Here is a 19,580-nt window from a genome sequence, read left to right as displayed (position 1 = left end):
ACAAAGGGGGTTTAAACAACTTAAACACACTTGTAACACTGCTATTAATTTTTTAGACTGTTTAATTTAATATGTAACAGTAAGAGACTACAAGTTTTTTTTTTAATATTTACATTTCATAGGAACTATATTACATTTTGCATTAAATATAAAACAATTTTTTTTTTTAAAGGTATGTCCAATATTAAAAATAGTACTCACACAACTATTGAAATAAGCGAAATTTTGAAGATTAAGCAGGTATTAGCTTAGCAAACTTTTAAATCACAATATTACTAAAAACTACCAAAATTTAGAATTATTAGTACTAGGATATTCAAGTTTATATGTCATAATAATTAACAATAATACTTTATGATACTGACTTTCATTAGTTATTTGTAAATTATTTAAACTTGGTTATTAAACACATTTTAGGTACTATTTTAAATACCAGCAATACTTGTCCTTGGGAATAATAATTAAAAAATAATAAATACACAAACAGTTTCTGTTTAAAATAACAATTTTTTTAAATCTGTGGAAGCTTTATGTAATTCTGAAAAATATTTTAATTTGAAAAATGTTTACTGCTTTTCTTCATATAGAATTAACTTCATTTTTCATTCTTAAAAGTTATCAAAAAATTAAATTCACAATAAATACAGTTATGTATTAATTATTAAATTTAGGACTTTTTTTGATAACCATAAAGTTATTTTAACAACACTCCAGAATAAAGTGACACCCTACAACCAAAATTTTATTAATTAAACAAATTAAATTTTGGACAATTTTTTTTATTAAACAACCTACAAAAAACATTTTATGGGGAATATCTAAAATTAGATTTATATGACATTAATTTAATTAGGTTAGAAAGAAAGCTTTTATATTTAATTATTAAAGCTTAACTAACAATTAAGATTTTTGTTAAGTATTTTTAACAAGTAATAAATACAGAACTGCTCTTAAACAAATAGATTGTAATGAAATGATATTAAAATAACTTATAAATAAATTTATTTTGAAATGTATTTATGAACACATATTTACATAAGGTTGTTGCAATTTTAATGAAATTACCAATAATAACATCACTCTAAGAAGTAAAAACAGGAAAAGTTAAAAGTTTTTTAGTCTGAATTGAGAAATAGTAGCCAAAAACTAAAATCTAACTGTTAATTACGAAGTTTGAGTTTTGAGAAAATTAAAAAAAGGAACTAATGAGTTATCAAAAATGACACATTCTGATAATTACAAAACATAACAATCCTTAGATTTATTTAAGCTTTTAATTATTAAAATGGTTACTAAGTTAAAAACTTAATCAGGGTTGCCAAAATTTTTTGGCAAATTTTTTCCAGGTTTTTAAAAGTACACATTTTTAGTTTAAAGTTAATTTTAAGGTAAAATACTGTGTTAAATAGTATAAAACCACTGAAAAGCTACTTTAAATGTGTTAAGAAAAAAAATTGATGATGACAATTTTTTTTATCCATATCAATTTTTTTTTTTTTTTATCAAATTTAAATTTTATCAAAATTTTTTTATTTAACATGTAAAAATTCTTCAAAATTTCAAGTTTAAAAGTTTTTTGCAACCCTGCTTAATGCAATATTCAGTCATCAGTAAGCTGGAAGAAATTTCGTATCTGGCAAATATCACAAAAACACCTCGTGCAAAATTTTAGATATTTTGGAAAATGTTCATAGAGTCATGTTAGTTTTTTATAAAAAGTTAAAAACAATCTAAAACAGGGTTTTTCCAACAAATATTTAGTCACTCTCTTCCAGAAATACAAATAACAATAATCCCTTCTCTTTTTATAAATATTGTCCCTTTGCTATATAACTACCTGTTTACCTTTTAATTTTTTCAGAAAATAAAGATCACTTTCATGATAATTTCTTTAAATTATCTAAAATTTTGCACAAGCTGTTATTTTATAATTCCATAATTTACTTTTTATTTTCATTATACATAGTGTGCTTATTTTACATTACAGTATGCAAAAAGAATTTTCAAAGCAATAAGATATGGTTTAATATGTCTAACATCAACTTTGTTTAATTTTTTACTTTTTTTTGATTTCATGCAACCATATATAAAACTAAACCTAAAAGAGCAAGCTAAATATAATACCTAAATTTTCATCAGTAACTTACTGGGCACAAAATTTGAAGATGTTGAGAGTTTTTCAGGGCTGCCAAATGTTTTTAGAAAATTTTCTCCAGGTTTTTAAAATTTCCACCAGGTTTTTAAAGTACACATTTCCGGGTCTATTTTTAGTTTAAAGTTAAGTTTAAGGTAAAAAACTGTGTTAAATAGTATAAAAACATTGAAAAGTTAATGTAAAGCTGCTTCAAATGTGTTTTTGAATAATAAAAAAATTTGATGATGACAAAAAAAATTATCTATATGGTAGATTTATTGTGTTAAATCAAAATTTTTCTACTTAATATGTAAAAATTGTTTAAAATTCCAGGTTTTTCTAATTTTTTTCATAGTTTTTCAAACTCCAGGTTTTTCCAGATTTGTTAGCCTAAATTTTCAAATTCCAGGTTTTCCAGATTTTCAAGTTTTTTGGCAACCCTGGTTTATACTGCTTTCAGCTTATAAATAATTTAATTTTTCTTAAACCACTGAACATGAATTTTAGCAATTAAAATTTTATGTTTACAACAGGCTATTAAGTATTTCATTCTCAGTTAGTTTTTCCAGGTTTTTTGGCAACCCTATTGAGTTTCTTAAAAAATAACCAAACTAGCGTAAGTCAGCCTGAGTTAAAAAAAAAAAAAACTTGTCTAGATGGCATGTGTGGCCATCAGACTTTGGCTCTATAATAATTAAATGTACAACCTGAAAAAACTCTATCTAGTTTTTAGATAGAAGAAATTTTATTTTCAAACTAACTGAGTTAGCCTGTGATTTTCTAAACCTTTATTAGTTTGAGTTTTTTTGACTATGGAAATTTAAATTATCATTATAATATTTTTTTGGTCAAAAATATTTCACTTAAACTTAAATAGCATTATCTGATCAGTTTTTCTAATACTTGAGATAGAGAACTATATAACAACTAAGCTACTTAATACTATTTAAAATAAGCAAAAATAAGGGGAAAATCTGCTTAAACATTAAAAATTTTAAGGTTAAGACTTAAATTTTAGTTAGTTGGCTAATCATGTATATTAGATTGGTTGTTAAAATATTTTCACCCCAATGTGTTCTTCATCAAGAACACTTAGTGTAAATTTCAAAACTAGACTTAAAAACACTTAACTTTTTTTTTAACTTTTATTCATGAACTCCAGAATATCTAATGTAGTAGTAGTTTAAAATTTATAAATAATTTTCAATGCACCCATAAATATACTTTGTGCAAACTAAAGTGCACCAGTGTATCAGATGATAGTAAAAGCTAGGTATATTAAGGTTACAGTTTAAAAAAATTGTTCAATGATAGTTTGAAATTAAATGAACCCCAGTTATTTTTATCACCCTGTGATGTTTAAAATTACTTAAAAATATTGTATTGTATTTTAATTTTTTACAAAAAGCTTTAAACTTTGGGTAAATAAATAATTAACAATTGTCAAAATAAATTATACAAACTTAAGCAAAGTTAATTTGCAAACCTAAAATTCTTATTTAAAATTTTTTTTTGCTGTTTTTTAACATAGAATTTTTATATAAAATACAATAATATTTGAGGCAGTTTAAATTGCTTTGTACCCTCTATGACATCCTCATGTATTACCCCTCATATGGACCATTACTTTCCAAAGAAATTTTTACTTAAAAAATATTTTTTTTAATTAAAAATATATATAACTAGCTGTTTACCATACATGAAATAAATTAATTGTTCTCAATCTAGTTTATTTAATAACTCCTCTTTTAAGAAAATTATAATTTAGGGTAATAAAATAGAGTAAATAGAATACTTAGAGAAAATATTTGCTTAAAATTTAGGTATTATTAACAGAGATAGTAAAAAAAATTAAAGTAATGGCTATTTCATTTGAAAATATCTTTTTGAAATGTCTGCATAATTGTATGACTAAATTATATTTGTGAGGAGGAAATGAAATGTAAGAAAAATATAAAGTTCCCCAACATAGATACAATCTTGCCCAACCCGATTCTAACCTTTATACTAATTTGGCTCTTTAGTGTTAGTAAAAATAAGCCTGGTTGTTTAAATAAATTTTTAAGTAATAATTTAGAAAATGTACAACTAAATTGTGAACACAGTAAGTATTCACAATTTATTAAGAACAAATTGTAAAAAATATTTAGTATTAAACCTACTATTTATAACTTTCACGAACTTAAATAAACTTATTACTTACTGATAAATTTAAATTTGACATAAGAAACTTTGTTTAAGATTTTTTTTAAACTTATTTTTTCTACAGTTAACATTTGAACTTTGAGAATATTTTTCTTTTTTCATCCAAAAAATAAAACAACATCAATAGTTAAACAAATAGCTAAACAATTTAAACAGTTTTAGGATGACCTTATGAATTTTAAGCTTGCTTAAAAACTCAAACTTACCAGAACGAAATATTTTTAAAGTTTTTTAAGATAGCCTTGATAAATAAAGTTCCATTAAATCTAGCTGTTTTAAGACTACATCTTTTAAACCTTAATTTGTCAAAACTGGACAGTTGATTGCTTATGATCGGTTGCATTAATTTAACTAAAGCGTAAATCAAAGGTTCATCTTTTATTTTTACTTATTAAAATAGAATATTAATAATCTGCACTTGGTAAATTAATAATAACAAAAAAGTAAAAGCTAAGCTTCATATAACTTTATTTTTGATAGCTTTGCTATAGAAAAGAAAATTAGAAAGAACTATTTATAATTTGTTTTATTCTAAAGGTAAATATTAACCTAGCCTAGATCAGGGTTTTCCAAAACTAATCGCCCCCTTTTTAGTAAATTTTGGTAAGTCGAGGGCAATATCTAGTAAAGGAGCAGAAAGGGGAAGTTTTTAAATTTAATTAAAAATTAGTAAGGCAACAACAGCTAATTAACGTAGACATTCTAAACTTTGTACAGATTAATAACAAAAATATTAAAACTTACATCATATCTTCTTGATTTTTACTGAATATTAAAAAAAAATCCTAGGGACAATTTACGGTAGATTTGAAAATAAAAATATGTAGGGTTTGTAATGAATGTGGGCGATTGATTTTTAGCTTTTTCTAAAACAGAGGTCTTTATAGAAAAGAGAATCGGAAACACTGGTCTTAGTTTAAAAACATTTACAATCACTAGATTTTCGCCTTAACCAAATTCTGGTAATCATTATGCAAATGATTGTTTTATAAACAAATAAAAAACTGAACTTTATAAAATGAGCAAAGAAAATAAAGTTCTTCTAAAATTTTTTTTTAAAGCCAATCACAGTTATTGAAAACTATACAGTTTTATACAGTTTTATATTCAACAAATAAAAAGCTAGATAAACTGTTTTAAAACTGCTTATAAATTGCCAATTTTGTTATTTTCTTCCTAGAAAACAGCATATCTTGATAGTGAAATAAGATTATTAGTTTTTAGTTATACATTTAAATGTTATCTTAAGTAAAAGTTTTTAGTTGTCATTAAAAAAAAGATCTTAACGCGAGAGCAAAATAAAAATTTATAACAATTTTATTTTTCTTAGTAGTATAAGTCTAATTAAGTTTATCTCACACGCGAGTAACAAAGTTTACTCTTTATAAAAGTAAAATAAATAATGATTTAGTAAACTTTTGATAGCTTATCGTAACTCTTTATGCTGTAATGTTAAAAACTGTGAACTATAAAAAAAATAGTATATGATAACTAAACTTATAAAAGGTAGCTTAAGAGGTTCAGTCATCATTCCGTAGTAAAATAAAAAAAAAATAGTTTTGTTATCTTTTTTTTTTTTTATAGTATCAGCAACATTTTGAAATTGTATCAGAATAATTGAAAGACTAAGTATTTTATAAAATTACTTATGAACAAGTGCAACATACCTGCATTAAGAAAATTAGCATCATAACTAATACTTTTTAAGCACTTTGGTACTCTGACTTTTTAATTTATTAAATGACATCATTATTAATAATATTAAAATTAGGTTCATTATGTCAGACTGTTTTATTTTTCGTTTACAAAAAAAAATTAAATATCAAAAAATAGCCTATTGTCTAGAAGAATTTTGCAGGTAGCGTACTTTAAAAAAATATAATTAAAATTTTAAACAGTTTTTAGAGCATAATTTGTTATAAAATTGTTGTTCTACTGTGCATTGTGCATTGTGCAATTAAGATGATGAGGGTGTCGCTGTAAATTACTTTAGCTGAACATTTTGAGTTTGAGAAAAAAGTTAGCTAAGTTTTCAGAGTTATTTATTTCTGGTATTGAGGAAAATCTGTTATAGTGTACTAAAAGTAAAATTAAGAGCACATTTAGAATAATTGTAAAAACGATGATAACTTTTTATTTCTTGCAAAACTTTTTTTCAAAGTAAAGTACACGTAGCAGATAGCATATTTCTACTTGACAGAATATATCCAGCCCGCGGGCCGTAGGCTGCCCACCTATACTCAAAACGGTTAGTTTTATTTTTTGTATTGTTTATAAACATAAGTATTCTACTAAAAACACAAAAAAACGTTCGAACATTTTTTCTAATAATTGTACTTAAACAGAATTATGATTTGATTTAACTTTATTGAACGACTAAAAAACGCTAGAAGTATTTGGTCCTAAGATCTGGTATGCAAAAAAACCTCTCAGTTCACTTCTTGGATACCTTTTAACGTCTTGTCCAGGAAAATTCAATTTTAAGTTATTAATTTTTCGAGAAGATAAAGTGTTTCTGCATAAACTACTTTTTTTAATAATTACCTGAACATTATTTTGTTATTGATATGACTATTAATTGCCTTAGGTCGTACTGAAAGGAGAGTAAGAAGCGTTTTGAAGCAAAACAATATAAAAAAATAACTAAAGATGTAGTCCCCCGAGGCCTGAGGGAGGGATAACTATCTATTATAGCGGGGTGCGGTACAGCTATTATTAAAGGGGGTAGTATGTTGTTGATATCTGTAGGTAGGCTTTTATATCTGGTAATTAATTTCATTCGGAGTTGTATCTTTCAAACTAGGCATTACCTTGCTATGACCGAGTAAACCTTACTCGTTAGATTTAAATTCCCATTACTAATACGAATCTTTTTTGCAAGCGTAAAGCCCAAAGGTGACCAATAATCTATCCATGAACACCTCCTCAACAACTCTACTAATGCTGAAAATTACATTAATAGCAAATTTAAAGTTTATTTAGAGCGAAAACACCTACCTTCAGTTTTAGAATAATTTTTATTAAAACTCGCGAGCTGAAAACTTGAAAATAACGAGATAATTAAAACTTTAAGTTATATGTATATTGTTTACGTGCTTTTAGTGTTCTTATTGTTGTCGTTTTTTGTAATGTTTAGATTTTTAACTAAACTATAAATCAGTCAAGTATTACTTTATTCAACTCTAATTTATTACACAGATTATTTACATTTGACTCTTTATGAAGTAGTAATTGAAATGAACTTTATTTAAAAATGTTATACTTTAACAAAATTACGTACTAAACTATTGTCAATTTTTATCAATTTTATTCTGTTGAGTGCTAAACGACTATAATAAAAAAAATTTTCGAACTTAAAAATAAGTAGTTTGTATACAAATCTTATAACAAAAAGCAATACCAAACAAAACTTTAAAAAAAGCGAAATATAGGTTGATGTAATTTTTTTGATAGTAAATAAATTTTATATACTTTATTAAATTAGTTTTGTTTATTGTTCAACTATAGACATAGGCATAAACACATTGGACATTTAGACAAAAATCAAATTACAAAACAGAAATATGTAAAATAAAATACAGTAAGCTATAAACTATTGTAAGAAATAGGTCATGATTTCAAACTAAACATAAACACTTGGTTTAAAAAAAAAAACTTGAAGTCAGTTGCCAAAAGAGCATGATTAAATTTTTAAACATAACTCAACCCTTAAATGGAATACGAATATTTTCACTCAACAATTTATAAGAATTTCAACTTAAAAAGTATTAACAAAGATCTTAAACTGAGAAGATTCAAATTAAAAATAATCAATTTAACTATTAACATTATCATTATTTATATGAGAAAGACGCTGGATATAAAAATTGAATATGAAAGGAAATCATCAACAATAGTAATTATTTATAAAAATACTAGTTATTTCAATGGTATATTTATTATTTGTAGAATTTTGCTATCAAGTGTATAATTATAAAGTTTTAGTCGAAACTGCTGAATTTTTTTAAATGCGACTAATTTAGTTTATAAATTGTTGTTTAGTAGAAAAAAGAATTATGTCATTAATTATTAGGGTATTTACAAACTCATGTTTATAAACAATTTTTTTTATCGTTTCCTTTTAAAACATAAACTTTTTCCTTCGATAACCGAAAGATTTTTTCGTACACCAGGTCGTAGGACCAAATATTTGAGCGCTCTTTTCGTTCAATAAACATTATAATGAACTAAGAAAGTAGCTTGTAATGAATTCATTAAAAAAAAAATATCAAGTCAATTCCATGTTTTCTTTATTCAAAATATTTTAATTTAAGTGTTGTCAGTCTCTGTTGTTAAGGTTTGTTAGATTAATTAAAACTGTTAAAATCACTTGTAATACTTGTTTGTACAGATTGTAGTATAAGAGATAGTATAAATGATTGCCTTAAAATCCAACAAGGCGATTTTGGAGTAAAAAATATTGTTTAAACTGCTAGTTCGAAAACAAAAGCTAAGTAAAACCGCTGAACTTCTATTTAAATTGCTAGTTTAGTTATTCAAAACAAAGTCTTAGCAAGCAATAAAAAAGATGCCTGTTGGCAGATAATAGTTTTATGTTTATAAAAAAAAACACAATTTATATTAAAAAGAACGAGTTTTACAGTTTTTTTATAACAAATTTACTTTAATTGAAATAAAATCATAATTGCAGGGTATAAAATAATCCATAAAAAGTCTAAGAAGTCGAAAATTACACAGCTACAACATACTTCTTAAATATTTTATCACTTTTTAACAATTAAAATTGGTTTTTACAAAAGTTCTTATACTCATTAAAGGATATATATTTGTGCATTTTTCATTCAATAAAGTTTTGATTACAACTAAATTAGAACTTGGTTGTCCTTCTGTTGTTCTTCTGTAAAACGAACAATTGCATTCAAAAAAGTTTTCTGACAGTCTTATTTTACTGAGAGACTCAAAGCTCATTTTCCATTTGTTTCTCCAACTTAGATGCATCTTAAACGGAACAGTATAAGAAAGTGGTAATCTTGTAGATATCGTTTCTGGGTATATACTTGTTAGCTTGTTGTTTGATAAATTCAAATACATAAGATTTTTAAGCCCAATGAATGCAAGCCTAGATATACTTTCAATCTCATTAGAAGATAAATCCAGCTTTTTAATGCTTTTTCCAAGTGTAATAAAGGTAAAGTCGTTCAAATTTCTGCATAAAAATTTATTAGTAAAAGTATAAGCCTTTGTTATTTAATTCACAAATTAAGATGTTTTAAAACTAGTGTAGTATAGTTTAAAATAAAGTTATCTTTTTCTTTTCTTGATAGAGTTATGTGCTTGTAAAAGAGACCTAAAAATTACAAAACTACTTACATTTAGTTTTTATACATACACTTTAAAACTAATGAGCGCCTTTTGATCATTGAAAAAATATATAAGCACTCACTAAAACTTTTTTTCTTGTTTTATTATATTATAATTAATTTAATCTTTTTTATATAAATGATAAATTTACATGTAAATTAAAATAAATTTTTGAATAATGAAAACATTAATTTAATTTAAAAATTCAAAAAATACGTGTATGTAATAGAAATTATTTAATTTTAAAGTTTACAAGACAAGTTTACAAGCTCAGTTTAAAAAACAAAAATAATTTATCTGAAAATAATTCGAAAGGTCATAGTTTTTAGTCAAGCTTACTTTAAATAGTTTCCACTCAGTTTTATTTCCTCTAACTTTTTAAAATGCATGAAAAAACCACTTTGAATGTTTTCAATTGAATTGTTTCTCAGATCTAATAACTTCATTTCTTCAAGAGAATTGTGTGGTACGTTAGAATCCTTGAAATTTAAGACTTTTAACTCATTTCCTTTTAGGTTCAAAGTTACAACTTGATTCCCAGAGTTCTTCCGTAGTAATGGATTTAGTAAATTTAGCTTAGTAACTTCTTTAATAAGGTTGTTACTTAACACAAGAGTACGTAAGTTAGGAAAACTGGTAAGTAAACAAGATGGCAAGTAGGTAATTTGATTATTACTAAGGTCTATAAATTGAAGTTGAGCAAAATAACGAAATACATGATTGCATTGCGCTTTTATATTGTAGTCTTCACTGTTTTTTGTAAACATCAGTTTCGTTATTCGATTGTACCTATAAATTTATTTTTAACAACTTCTAATAACAAGTAATAACACTTAGATTTTAATGTTACTGCCTTTAGTGTTTGAGATATTTTAAGTAAACTCCTTCTAACAAATTTAAAACTAAAGTAGCTTTGAATTTAATAAAAAGTAAAAATTAAATTGAAAAAAAAATCTTAGATAAAGTACAATGTTGCTGTTATAAATAAATAATTCACAAATTAATTTTAATAAAGTAACATATATCAAGTTTCTAAAGTTTATAACTTTTAATTAATTACGCTTGTAACGATTTTTTTTCAAATGTATTTTTAGTAAATTACTTTTAAAAATTTAAATAATAAAGACAGTTTTGGAAAAAAAGATTTCACATAATTGTTTAAATAAAATATTTTTTGAAACAGTTTGTGAAGTTCAAAAGGTTTTCATAATGTTTAAAACTGTACCTTAGTTGTTTAGGGTAAAAAAACTTTATAAAAGGATTGTTTACGTTTACCGTTGAATAGTTTATTTATTAAAAAATTGTATATAGGGTTACTTCAAACAGATACCTATTTATTACATTTTTTTTTGTTTTCTTATTTTGATAAACTTTAATTATATTTCAACCTTTGTTTAAATAAAGTTAGATTTCTACTGACAATAAAACAAATTTTTTAAGATAAAAAAATTTAAACTTAACTTTAAGCTTTATATATATTATTTGAAAAGTGCAAACCTATAATAAAAAAGTTACCCACAAAACTTAAAGTAAAACAAAATTAAGTTTAATCATAATGCATAAGAATTTTTCTTTTAATACCGTCAGTAAAAACTGAACTTTCTAATAAACAAACTAGTAAAAAAAATTAAAACTTAAATTTTTTTTTTTGGTTCTTAACTTTTAGCTCGAAACTGGTAAAAAATTTCTAATGATCTTAATTTATTTATTAATTAGTAATATAAAAGTAATATTACAGTTATAAAGCATTCTTTCATTTTTTAATACAGTCTATTCAAAGTGATAATAGTTCTTTTTTTTGTATTTTTTAAAAGAGCTTGGAATTTTTTTTTTAATACAATTTTTTTTTCAATTTACTAGGCTACTTTTTAAGCTTAAATTTTACTAGAAAAAAATTAATTATAATAATTAAAAAAAATGTTTACGTAAAACTTACCTAACCGATAATTCTTTTAAGTACTTTGCAGTTGGCAGCAAATTAAAGTTTAACAATGAAATGAGATTAGCATCAAGGTTTACAATAGTAGTCCATTCAGGAATAAAGTCTGGTATTTGATCAATCTCTCTAGTATTGCAATCTACTAAGTGATCAACTCCATAATTTTCACATATGCACTTTTTTGGACATGACAAAACTGATGTACTTAAGTTTAAAAATATAAAAACCAAATAAAAATTCATAATTTTTAGGTCGATAGAATTATCATCCGTTTATCAAATTCTTTTACTAAAAAAATCTGAAGCTTTATAGTGGATTCAAAATGAAAACACAGATTCATAAACAGTACTTGACACATACAAAACTAAAGCTGAATATAAAACTGTCTGCTTATCCATCAACTTTTACCCAATAGTTTTTTTCAAACAAAAGTCTACCGTAGCTTGCTAAATACTTAAAAACAACATTTGTGTAATTCTAAGAATGCTAATGCGCACTAAAAGCATGTTAAATAACAAACTTTATGCTTTTCAGATTTAAAAGAAAAAAAGGTTGTGTAATACCTTTGCAACACTATAAAACAGGGTAGATACGAAATGTCAGAAAAATAACTTTTGAAACACTAATATATATTAAAGTTAAAAAAATATTTTACTCGTTTTTATATTTCAATAACATAATTTACTCTACTATGTACGTAAACTTGCAATAAGTTAGCTTATATTTCACTTTTATAAATTGTTAATAAACAAAGTTTTTATGAAGTTTAGTTCAGACATTTTCATATTATTTATATACTTCAAAAGAATTGCTTTAATTCTATATAGTAGTAATTTTTCCACTGGTTGCCTTTATTTTTTTATCGAATCTTTTAAATGTACTATTATATAAGATACTAGACTTAACTATAAGATTATAAATTTACTGGTAACACCTACTGTAATACTTTTTAAATAGTTATATAACACTTTATACGTTGCTTCATTTTTATTGTAATTATTTTTAAAATGAATTGTGTATGTATTTAACCTTAGTAAAATGACATACTAAAACGTTTACTTTACATAAAGACTTATCTGTTGGTGAGATTTATATTTGTTTCAACTATTTCTAATTAATTCTCACATAAGTTTCATGAATTAAAGACGAGTTTTATTATGGTTTGAAAGTTTGTTTTATATTAGAGGCGTATGAAAGATTTTATATATTTGTTGCATTATTAAACGAAAATTCAGTTTGAAAATTTAAATTAAAATTGCTAGCTGTTTTATACTATATGCCATCAAGAACGAGTTTAGAAAAAAAACGAATACACTTAAAAGGGAGCAAAGCATTTTGTTTTTAAACATTAAATATTATCTCAATACCATTTCAACGTTCAAAGTTGCTACTCTTAATCTCTAAGTATTAGGTAAGCTAGTTAAGAACAAGCGTTAACTTAGCTCGACTAACATTTTTTGCAACTTTTAAAAAATGTTTAAACTTTAGATCCAGTTATTTTTCTTATATTTAAAGCTAACTAAGATTTTCTTTTGTTCTAGAGAACGCTCCTTTACCTTTAATCAAAAATAAAAATCCATTGGATTAGGGTTTGTTTTTTTAAGCGGGGCCCCTAAAAAAATGTTTTCTTTGAATATTTTTACTTCAACCGATCTTTTAGCCAGAAAGTACTAATTTTATTTTTAATACTTAACTTTGTTGTGTTTTCAAGGGTTTTTTTTTTTTCCAATTTATAATATTTCAATAATATATACAAATATACCCGATTGTAAATTTAAAAGACCCTCAATTTTCTAACGTTCACTGTAGCAAAAAAAAAAATTCAATACACTTAATTATGACTATTTTAAAAGGTTTACGCTTTTTTTTATCTAAAATGTTTTTTTGTAAGACATGACCCATGCAGAAAAAAAAAAGAGGAATTTCATGTTCAAATAATGATAAATTTAGTAAAATGTGCATGAGTCATTTCTTACATAAAAACAGTTCAGATAAAAAAAAAAGTGTAAACCTTTTAAGATAGTAATAGTTAAGTGTACTAAAAAAAGTTTTTTTTGCTTCAGTGACCTTTAGAAAATTGTGGGTCTTTGAAATTCACAATCGAGCATATTTGTATATATTATTGAAGTATTACAAATTTTTAAAATAAAAACCACTGCCCTTGAAAACACAGAAGAGTAAAAAAAAAGAATAAAAGATAATATTTTCTTGTTAAAACATCGGTTGAAGTAAAAATATCCAAAAAAAAACATTGTTTTTTAAGGGGCCCCACTCAAAAAGTAAAACCCCAATCCAAAATTTTTTTTTAATTAAAGGCAAAAGAGTGTTCTCTAAAACAAAAAGAAAATCTCAGTTAGCTTTAAAGAAAGGAAAATAATTGGATCTAAAGTTTAGAAATTATTGAAAAATTGCAAATTAGATTCGAGCAAAGTTAACTCTCGTTAATTAAGAACACACTCTTTTTAATTTGATTCGTATTTTAAGTTCAAAATTGTGATAAAAATGCAATCTCTTAATAAAATTGCTTCAAACTATTTAGTTTAGTGTTTTGTATGTTTGTTCTATAATGTTACTATCTCTTTTGAAAAAAAAAAACATTACCGGACACAACTGTTATTTATCATAAAAAATGAAGATGTTGATTAAATAAAAAGCTAAAATGAAATACTACTTAAATAATAGCTGCAGACTTTATGAGTCAGATAATTTAAAAAAAATTTTAGCTTCAAATTAGTAATTATATAAAACAAAATAAAACTGTCCTGTCTAATTAAATAAATAAGTATAAAGTTAATACATGACTAACTAATCGTCAAGCTAGTATGATTAAAAAAAATTTTTATATAAATTAAGTAGTTTTACTAAAGATAATTGCTAGAAGTTTAAGATCTAAAAATGACTTTATAGTTAAGTTATCCAATAAAAATCTTTTAATTTTCTGAATAAAGTAGTTAGTAAAAATATTTCGGATATAGAGTGTACAATTCAGGATTAATTTAAAGAGGTGTGTACTTTTTGCTTCGCAAATTTACTCAATATTCAATAGAAATTTGGTCTAGATTTTACTAATTGTAGAACTAAAATTCTTACACAGAACAACTGGTAATATTTTATTTATTTTTGGACGCTTTTGAAAATTAAGATAAACCACTAATGTAAAAGCATTTTAAATTTTGCGATTGTAAAAGTGTCTTTCTACTATTTCTATTAAGCAAAGATTTTTTATTAAAATAGTTTAAAAAACGTTACGAAAGTACATTAAAAAAACAAAAACAAAAGTACTAGTCTTGTCCTGGAAAATGACGTTAAACTGTATCCAAGTAGTGTACGACTTGATAATCGAAAGGTTTCTTCGTGCACCAGGTCCTAAGGATAAATATTTAAATTGTTTTTCTTAATCTAAAAAAATTTACGCGATAATTATTGTTGTTTATTGAAAGACAAAAATATAAGAGCCTAAAGTTTGGTCCAAGGACCTGGTGCACGGTAAAACCTTTTGGTTGCCGAGTCATACATTACAGATTAATGTTTTGTCCAGGACAAAGGATAAGTTGAGTTACAACAACTTGAATCAAAGCAAATGAAAAAAGAACTCGTCTACATAGATATTGACGTAATCTTAGTTTACAGTAACTCAACTTAAAAGTGTTGTACTTAATCAAAGCTTATATAAACATAGTTTATGAAAAGTATGACAGTTTTATGATAGTTTAACAAGTCTATTTTAATAAGAGTAAAAGTTAAAAACAAACATTATGTTTGTAGATTCTTTTAACTTATTTAATTAAAACTAAAACTAGTATATTTAAAATTGAATTCTAAAAATGAAAATTATAAAGAAACTCACACTTTATTAATTTATAAGTAATTTAGTTAATGCTTAAGTTAAGTCGTAAGTATAAACTAAGGGTCAAAACAAGTTCTACTTATCTTGTATTTCACCAGTTGTACAACTCACTATGCTAGAGTTTCTTAATGACTTTTATTTGTTTCAGTTATAATGATTTTCTTTTGTTTTATCTTCAATTTTTCGGTTGTAGATAAATTATTTTAAAAAAGTTGTATTTTATTTTTAAAGCCGTTTTTACTAATTTAATATGTCAATAAAGTCACCTCTCGCGAGTCTACGAACTTGTTTGGTTACGCACTCTCGTTTAGCTACTCAAACTAGAATTCTTAAACAATACAAAAAAATGTATATGATAGATTTTCCATATTTTTTTTTAATTTTACATGTTAAAACTGTTTAAAAATCCAGGTGTTTTCAAAACTTCTCAAACTTAAGGTTTTACCAGTGTGTGAAAGAAGCATCCCAAGAGTATTTAAAATAGTTATTTTCAAAAATATAGGTAATAGTATTTTAAAACATTTAGATTGTTGCATTTTTATCTTGTCCGTTTCATAAAGAAAATTTTGAGTTTTATGGCTTTGCTCTTTAATTTTAGGTGTCTTACCCCTAATTTATATCTTTAAATCAAACAAGGTACACTCTTCAATTCCTCACACCCTTTATAACATAAAATTTCATTTCAACTCAATAAATCTCTTATTTTTTGCTAATTTGTTCCTTGCCAACCTAAGATTAAACTTGTGTTATATGGTATTAAAGAAAAAGTATAGTAAGTTTATTTGCTACCTCTCGTTTAGTTACGTTCTCTCATTTAGTTACGCACTTTTGCTGTGGACACAATATGCGTAAAATCTCGAGAGGTAAAGATAAATAAAAACAACTTTGTATAAAAAATTTTCTAGTATTGTCTACTTTGCATTACTTATCATAAGTTAAATTTTGATTTTTGTAAAAATAGTACCAAAACTGTCATAATTGTTAACTGAGGTTTTTGTTTGTTTAGTAAAATATAATTCATTTTAATTATAAATTTATTGTTCTTAATTTTTTACTTCTGTTTTAAATGTATGGTTTTTCATTTTTATTTGAAAATTATTGTTTATTATATTCTACAACTGTTTTACTCATTGAAAATCTCAATAAATGGTGAAAACAATGAATGAATAGTTAGTTTTTTTGTTTCAATAGACAGCTTGTTTTTAAGCGGTAGAGCATCTATAATTGTAGTTAAAAAAAACTAATTTTGATTATAAATAGTGTGTCAAATTAAATTACGACAAATTTAGTTTACAAAAAATCAAGTTGATCTGAAAAGTTATAAGCTAAAAAACTTTTCTAATAAAAAAAGTTGTTTAACTTTAGTTTATCTAAAAAACTTTTAAATTAAATAAAGTTTTTAAAAGTAACTGTGACCAATAAGAAGTTGTCAAAAAACATAAAATAGTTGATTAATGAAAACATCTAAAATTTATTGTTAGATAAAATCAAGAACGATTTTATTACGAATCATAATCTTAAAGTAACGAAAAATTTGTAAAACTTTTTACTGAATAAATTGCTAAATAAATTGATTACCACATAAAAATATAATATTTATCATTTGTTTTTCAATTAAGTTGTAACAGTTTAATCTGTCTAGTTTGTAATGTTGTAAACTAGTTTAATTAAGTTTTTAAACATTTATTAGTTGACTGTTTGTAAAATTCTGTCAATACTTATTTGAATTTTGATTTAAACTATAAAAATAAAAGTTAAAAAAATATATAGCAGATATTTTTTGAACCTTTTTAATATAAAATTATAAACAATACACATAAGTTAATATCTATACACAGTTTTGAAAAAAATGAGTACGCAAAAAGTGATTAGTTGTGATTAGTAAAACTTAATAGTTGATCAATTAATGGTCAGCTGCTGTAAGTAATTAGACTATAACAGTTTTCATTGCTCATTACTATGTTATTTTTTCTGTATAATTGTCGAACTTTTAGTTATAAGTTAAGAAAAAAACTTTAAAACTTGATCAATAATAAACATTAATTATGTTTTAAAATCTAGTGTTGCAAATAAAAATTGAAGCTGCAGTAATTTATAAAACTTACAAGTATTTAGAAATAAGTGCTTTTAAAAATTAGTGTGGCTAGTAACAAAGTAAAATAAAAATAATAATTTAAAATAAACATGTCATAAAGCTCGCACAAGATTTCTTAAGATCATAAAATATTAAGTAAACTAAAAACATAAACTTAATAAAAGTTTTTTTTTTCTCAAATTCTTTATTTGGTTGTTTTACAAACTTGGTTAAAGATTACTAATTACAAACAGACACTTTAATTTGCACAACACATGTATTTTTTGTAGTACTTTTATAGAAAACGATCAAAAATAACAAAAATTACTCTTCTTGCAAAGTGAAAATTAAAAAGTATACAACATAAAAAAAAAAATTATTTTACTAAGACGATATAAAGTCTATTATCTTTCAAAATTTTTTAATAAAACTGTTTAAAAGATAGTTAGGTTACACAAAATTGTAAATGTTATTAGTTTTTTTTATCAAATATTTTTTATCTAAACCACCATCTTAATGCCTTTAGAAAATATTGTAAATTATTAAGATAAATATTAACTAAAATATCTTATGCATTTCTAAAACTTTTATTTACTTATCTATTAACTTTTGATCTCGATAAAGTAAAAAAAATCTACTATTGTATTAAAAATTTGTAGCAAAAAATTGTACTGACTTGAAAACAACCGCTAGGTGACATAAATACATTGGCTATCGTTTTGAAGAAAATAAATAGGTAAAGAATGAAATTTCTCGTGTACAATGAGGCAGACAATTAACGAAATTGTGTTCAGTTCTAGAGGCTTAACCAAAGTTAAGCTATTAATTTTAAATAAAAGCTTCAATTTTTAACAAATAATGTATATTCGGATTTTTTTAAAGTAGACTAAAGAAAGTCGAGTAAATTAATGATACTTATTTAAATAGATACAACTTGTACAATACTAGTTTGAATTTGAGTTAGTATTTATATATAAAAATAAAAATCTAGTTACTAAACATTATTTTTTTAAATAAAAGTTGGTAGTTTATTAAACTTTTATTATTCTTTTTTGTAATAACTTTATTATAATTTTTTTATGTTTGTTTAAGTAAGCGTCATACTACAAATGAAAATATGCACCTATTTTATTGTGTTTAACTTTAGCTCTTTTAAATGCTTAGTGCCTATAAAATCTTAAATAAATACACTTTGTTTACAGCAAATTTATTTACGCCCTTTTCAAAAACTTTACAAAATGTGTTTAACTTGTATTATGGTAATTGACTATTCATCAAAAAACGAAGTTATTTTAGTACGGATAAGGTTTAGTCGAAAAAGTGTTAGAAACATTTCTTTTGGTCAAGTAGAAGACAACTTGCTTTACCACCGCAAACTTCATTAATAAATCATGCAAAATATTTTTTTTATCAAAAATAGGTAGGAAAAACCTTAGTTTATGAAGATAACTGTTAGTTTTATTACGAATAAATATTTTGAACACCAAATTGTATATTAGACTCAAAAAAACAATAAGTAGTAAAAGATTTACTTTGAAATCTAAACAATAGTTTCTATGTTATATAATAAAAATATAAAGCATCCTTTAACAAAATTAATTTGTTTTTATGTTTTTCAGAATTTATAAGCGTTATTTTGATTAGTTAGTATTTCAGATATAAGGTCAATTTTTTTATAGTAACAAAAAAGACTATAAAGAAAAGTACATTAAATTTTAAAACAAGTCTTAATTTAAACTTATAAATTATTTATTTAACATAAAAATACTTCGTTTTCGTAAAAAAGTTAGTTTTGTAATTTTTTTCTACATAAATTTTAATAGTTACTAAGTTTTTATCATAAAAGATATAAATTTAGTTAGCATTTAAACATATTGATTATAACATTATATAGCATTTTAAAAACGCATGTTATTATTTTTTAACTTATAATTTTTGAATAAGTAATTATTGGATTTTGTATAGATTAACCATTTTTTTCAATACTAGCTTAAGTTGCATTTTTTAACCGGATATATAT

At 23.8% G+C, this 19,580-nt stretch overlaps 1 protein-coding gene across 1 annotated transcript; it reads right to left on the bottom strand.

Moving 5' to 3' along the window:
• Nucleotides 1-8,199: 8,199 nt before the first annotated feature.
• LOC145834417 (keratocan-like) lies at nt 8,200-12,105 on the bottom strand. The gene is made up of 3 exons (XM_082941842.1): nt 11,637-12,105; nt 10,040-10,489; nt 8,200-9,545 (listed from the first exon to the last, which is right to left on the bottom strand). The coding sequence occupies exons 1-3, from the start codon at nt 11,879-11,881 to the stop codon at nt 9,110-9,112; spliced, it is 1,131 nt and encodes a 376-aa protein (XP_082797968.1). The 5' UTR covers nt 11,882-12,105; the 3' UTR covers nt 8,200-9,109.
• Between the last annotated feature and the right edge of the window lie 7,475 nt (nt 12,106-19,580).

The sequence above is a fragment of the Thalia democratica genome, chromosome 4 (genome assembly GCF_965202585.1).
Source record: "Thalia democratica chromosome 4, ktThaDemo2.hap1.1, whole genome shotgun sequence".
Lineage (NCBI taxonomy): Eukaryota > Metazoa > Chordata > Thaliacea > Salpida > Salpidae > Thalia > Thalia democratica.
The sequence above is the reverse complement of the archived record's forward strand: the minus strand, read 5'-3'. Positions and strand labels throughout refer to the sequence as shown.

Bases quoted from the DNA above. Each gene is read 5' to 3' on its own strand.
- LOC145834417 (XM_082941842.1), bottom strand. From the start codon at position 11,881: ATGAATTTTTATTTGGTTTTTATATTTTTAAACTTAAGTACATCAGTT. The intron at 10,490-11,636 runs GTAAGTTTTACG...ATAAATTTATAG, and splicing joins TTAAAAGAATTATCGGTTAG to GTACAATCGAATAACGAAAC. The intron at 9,546-10,039 runs GTAAGCTTGACT...ATTTTTATGCAG, and splicing joins CTGAGTGGAAACTATTTAAA to AAATTTGAACGACTTTACCT.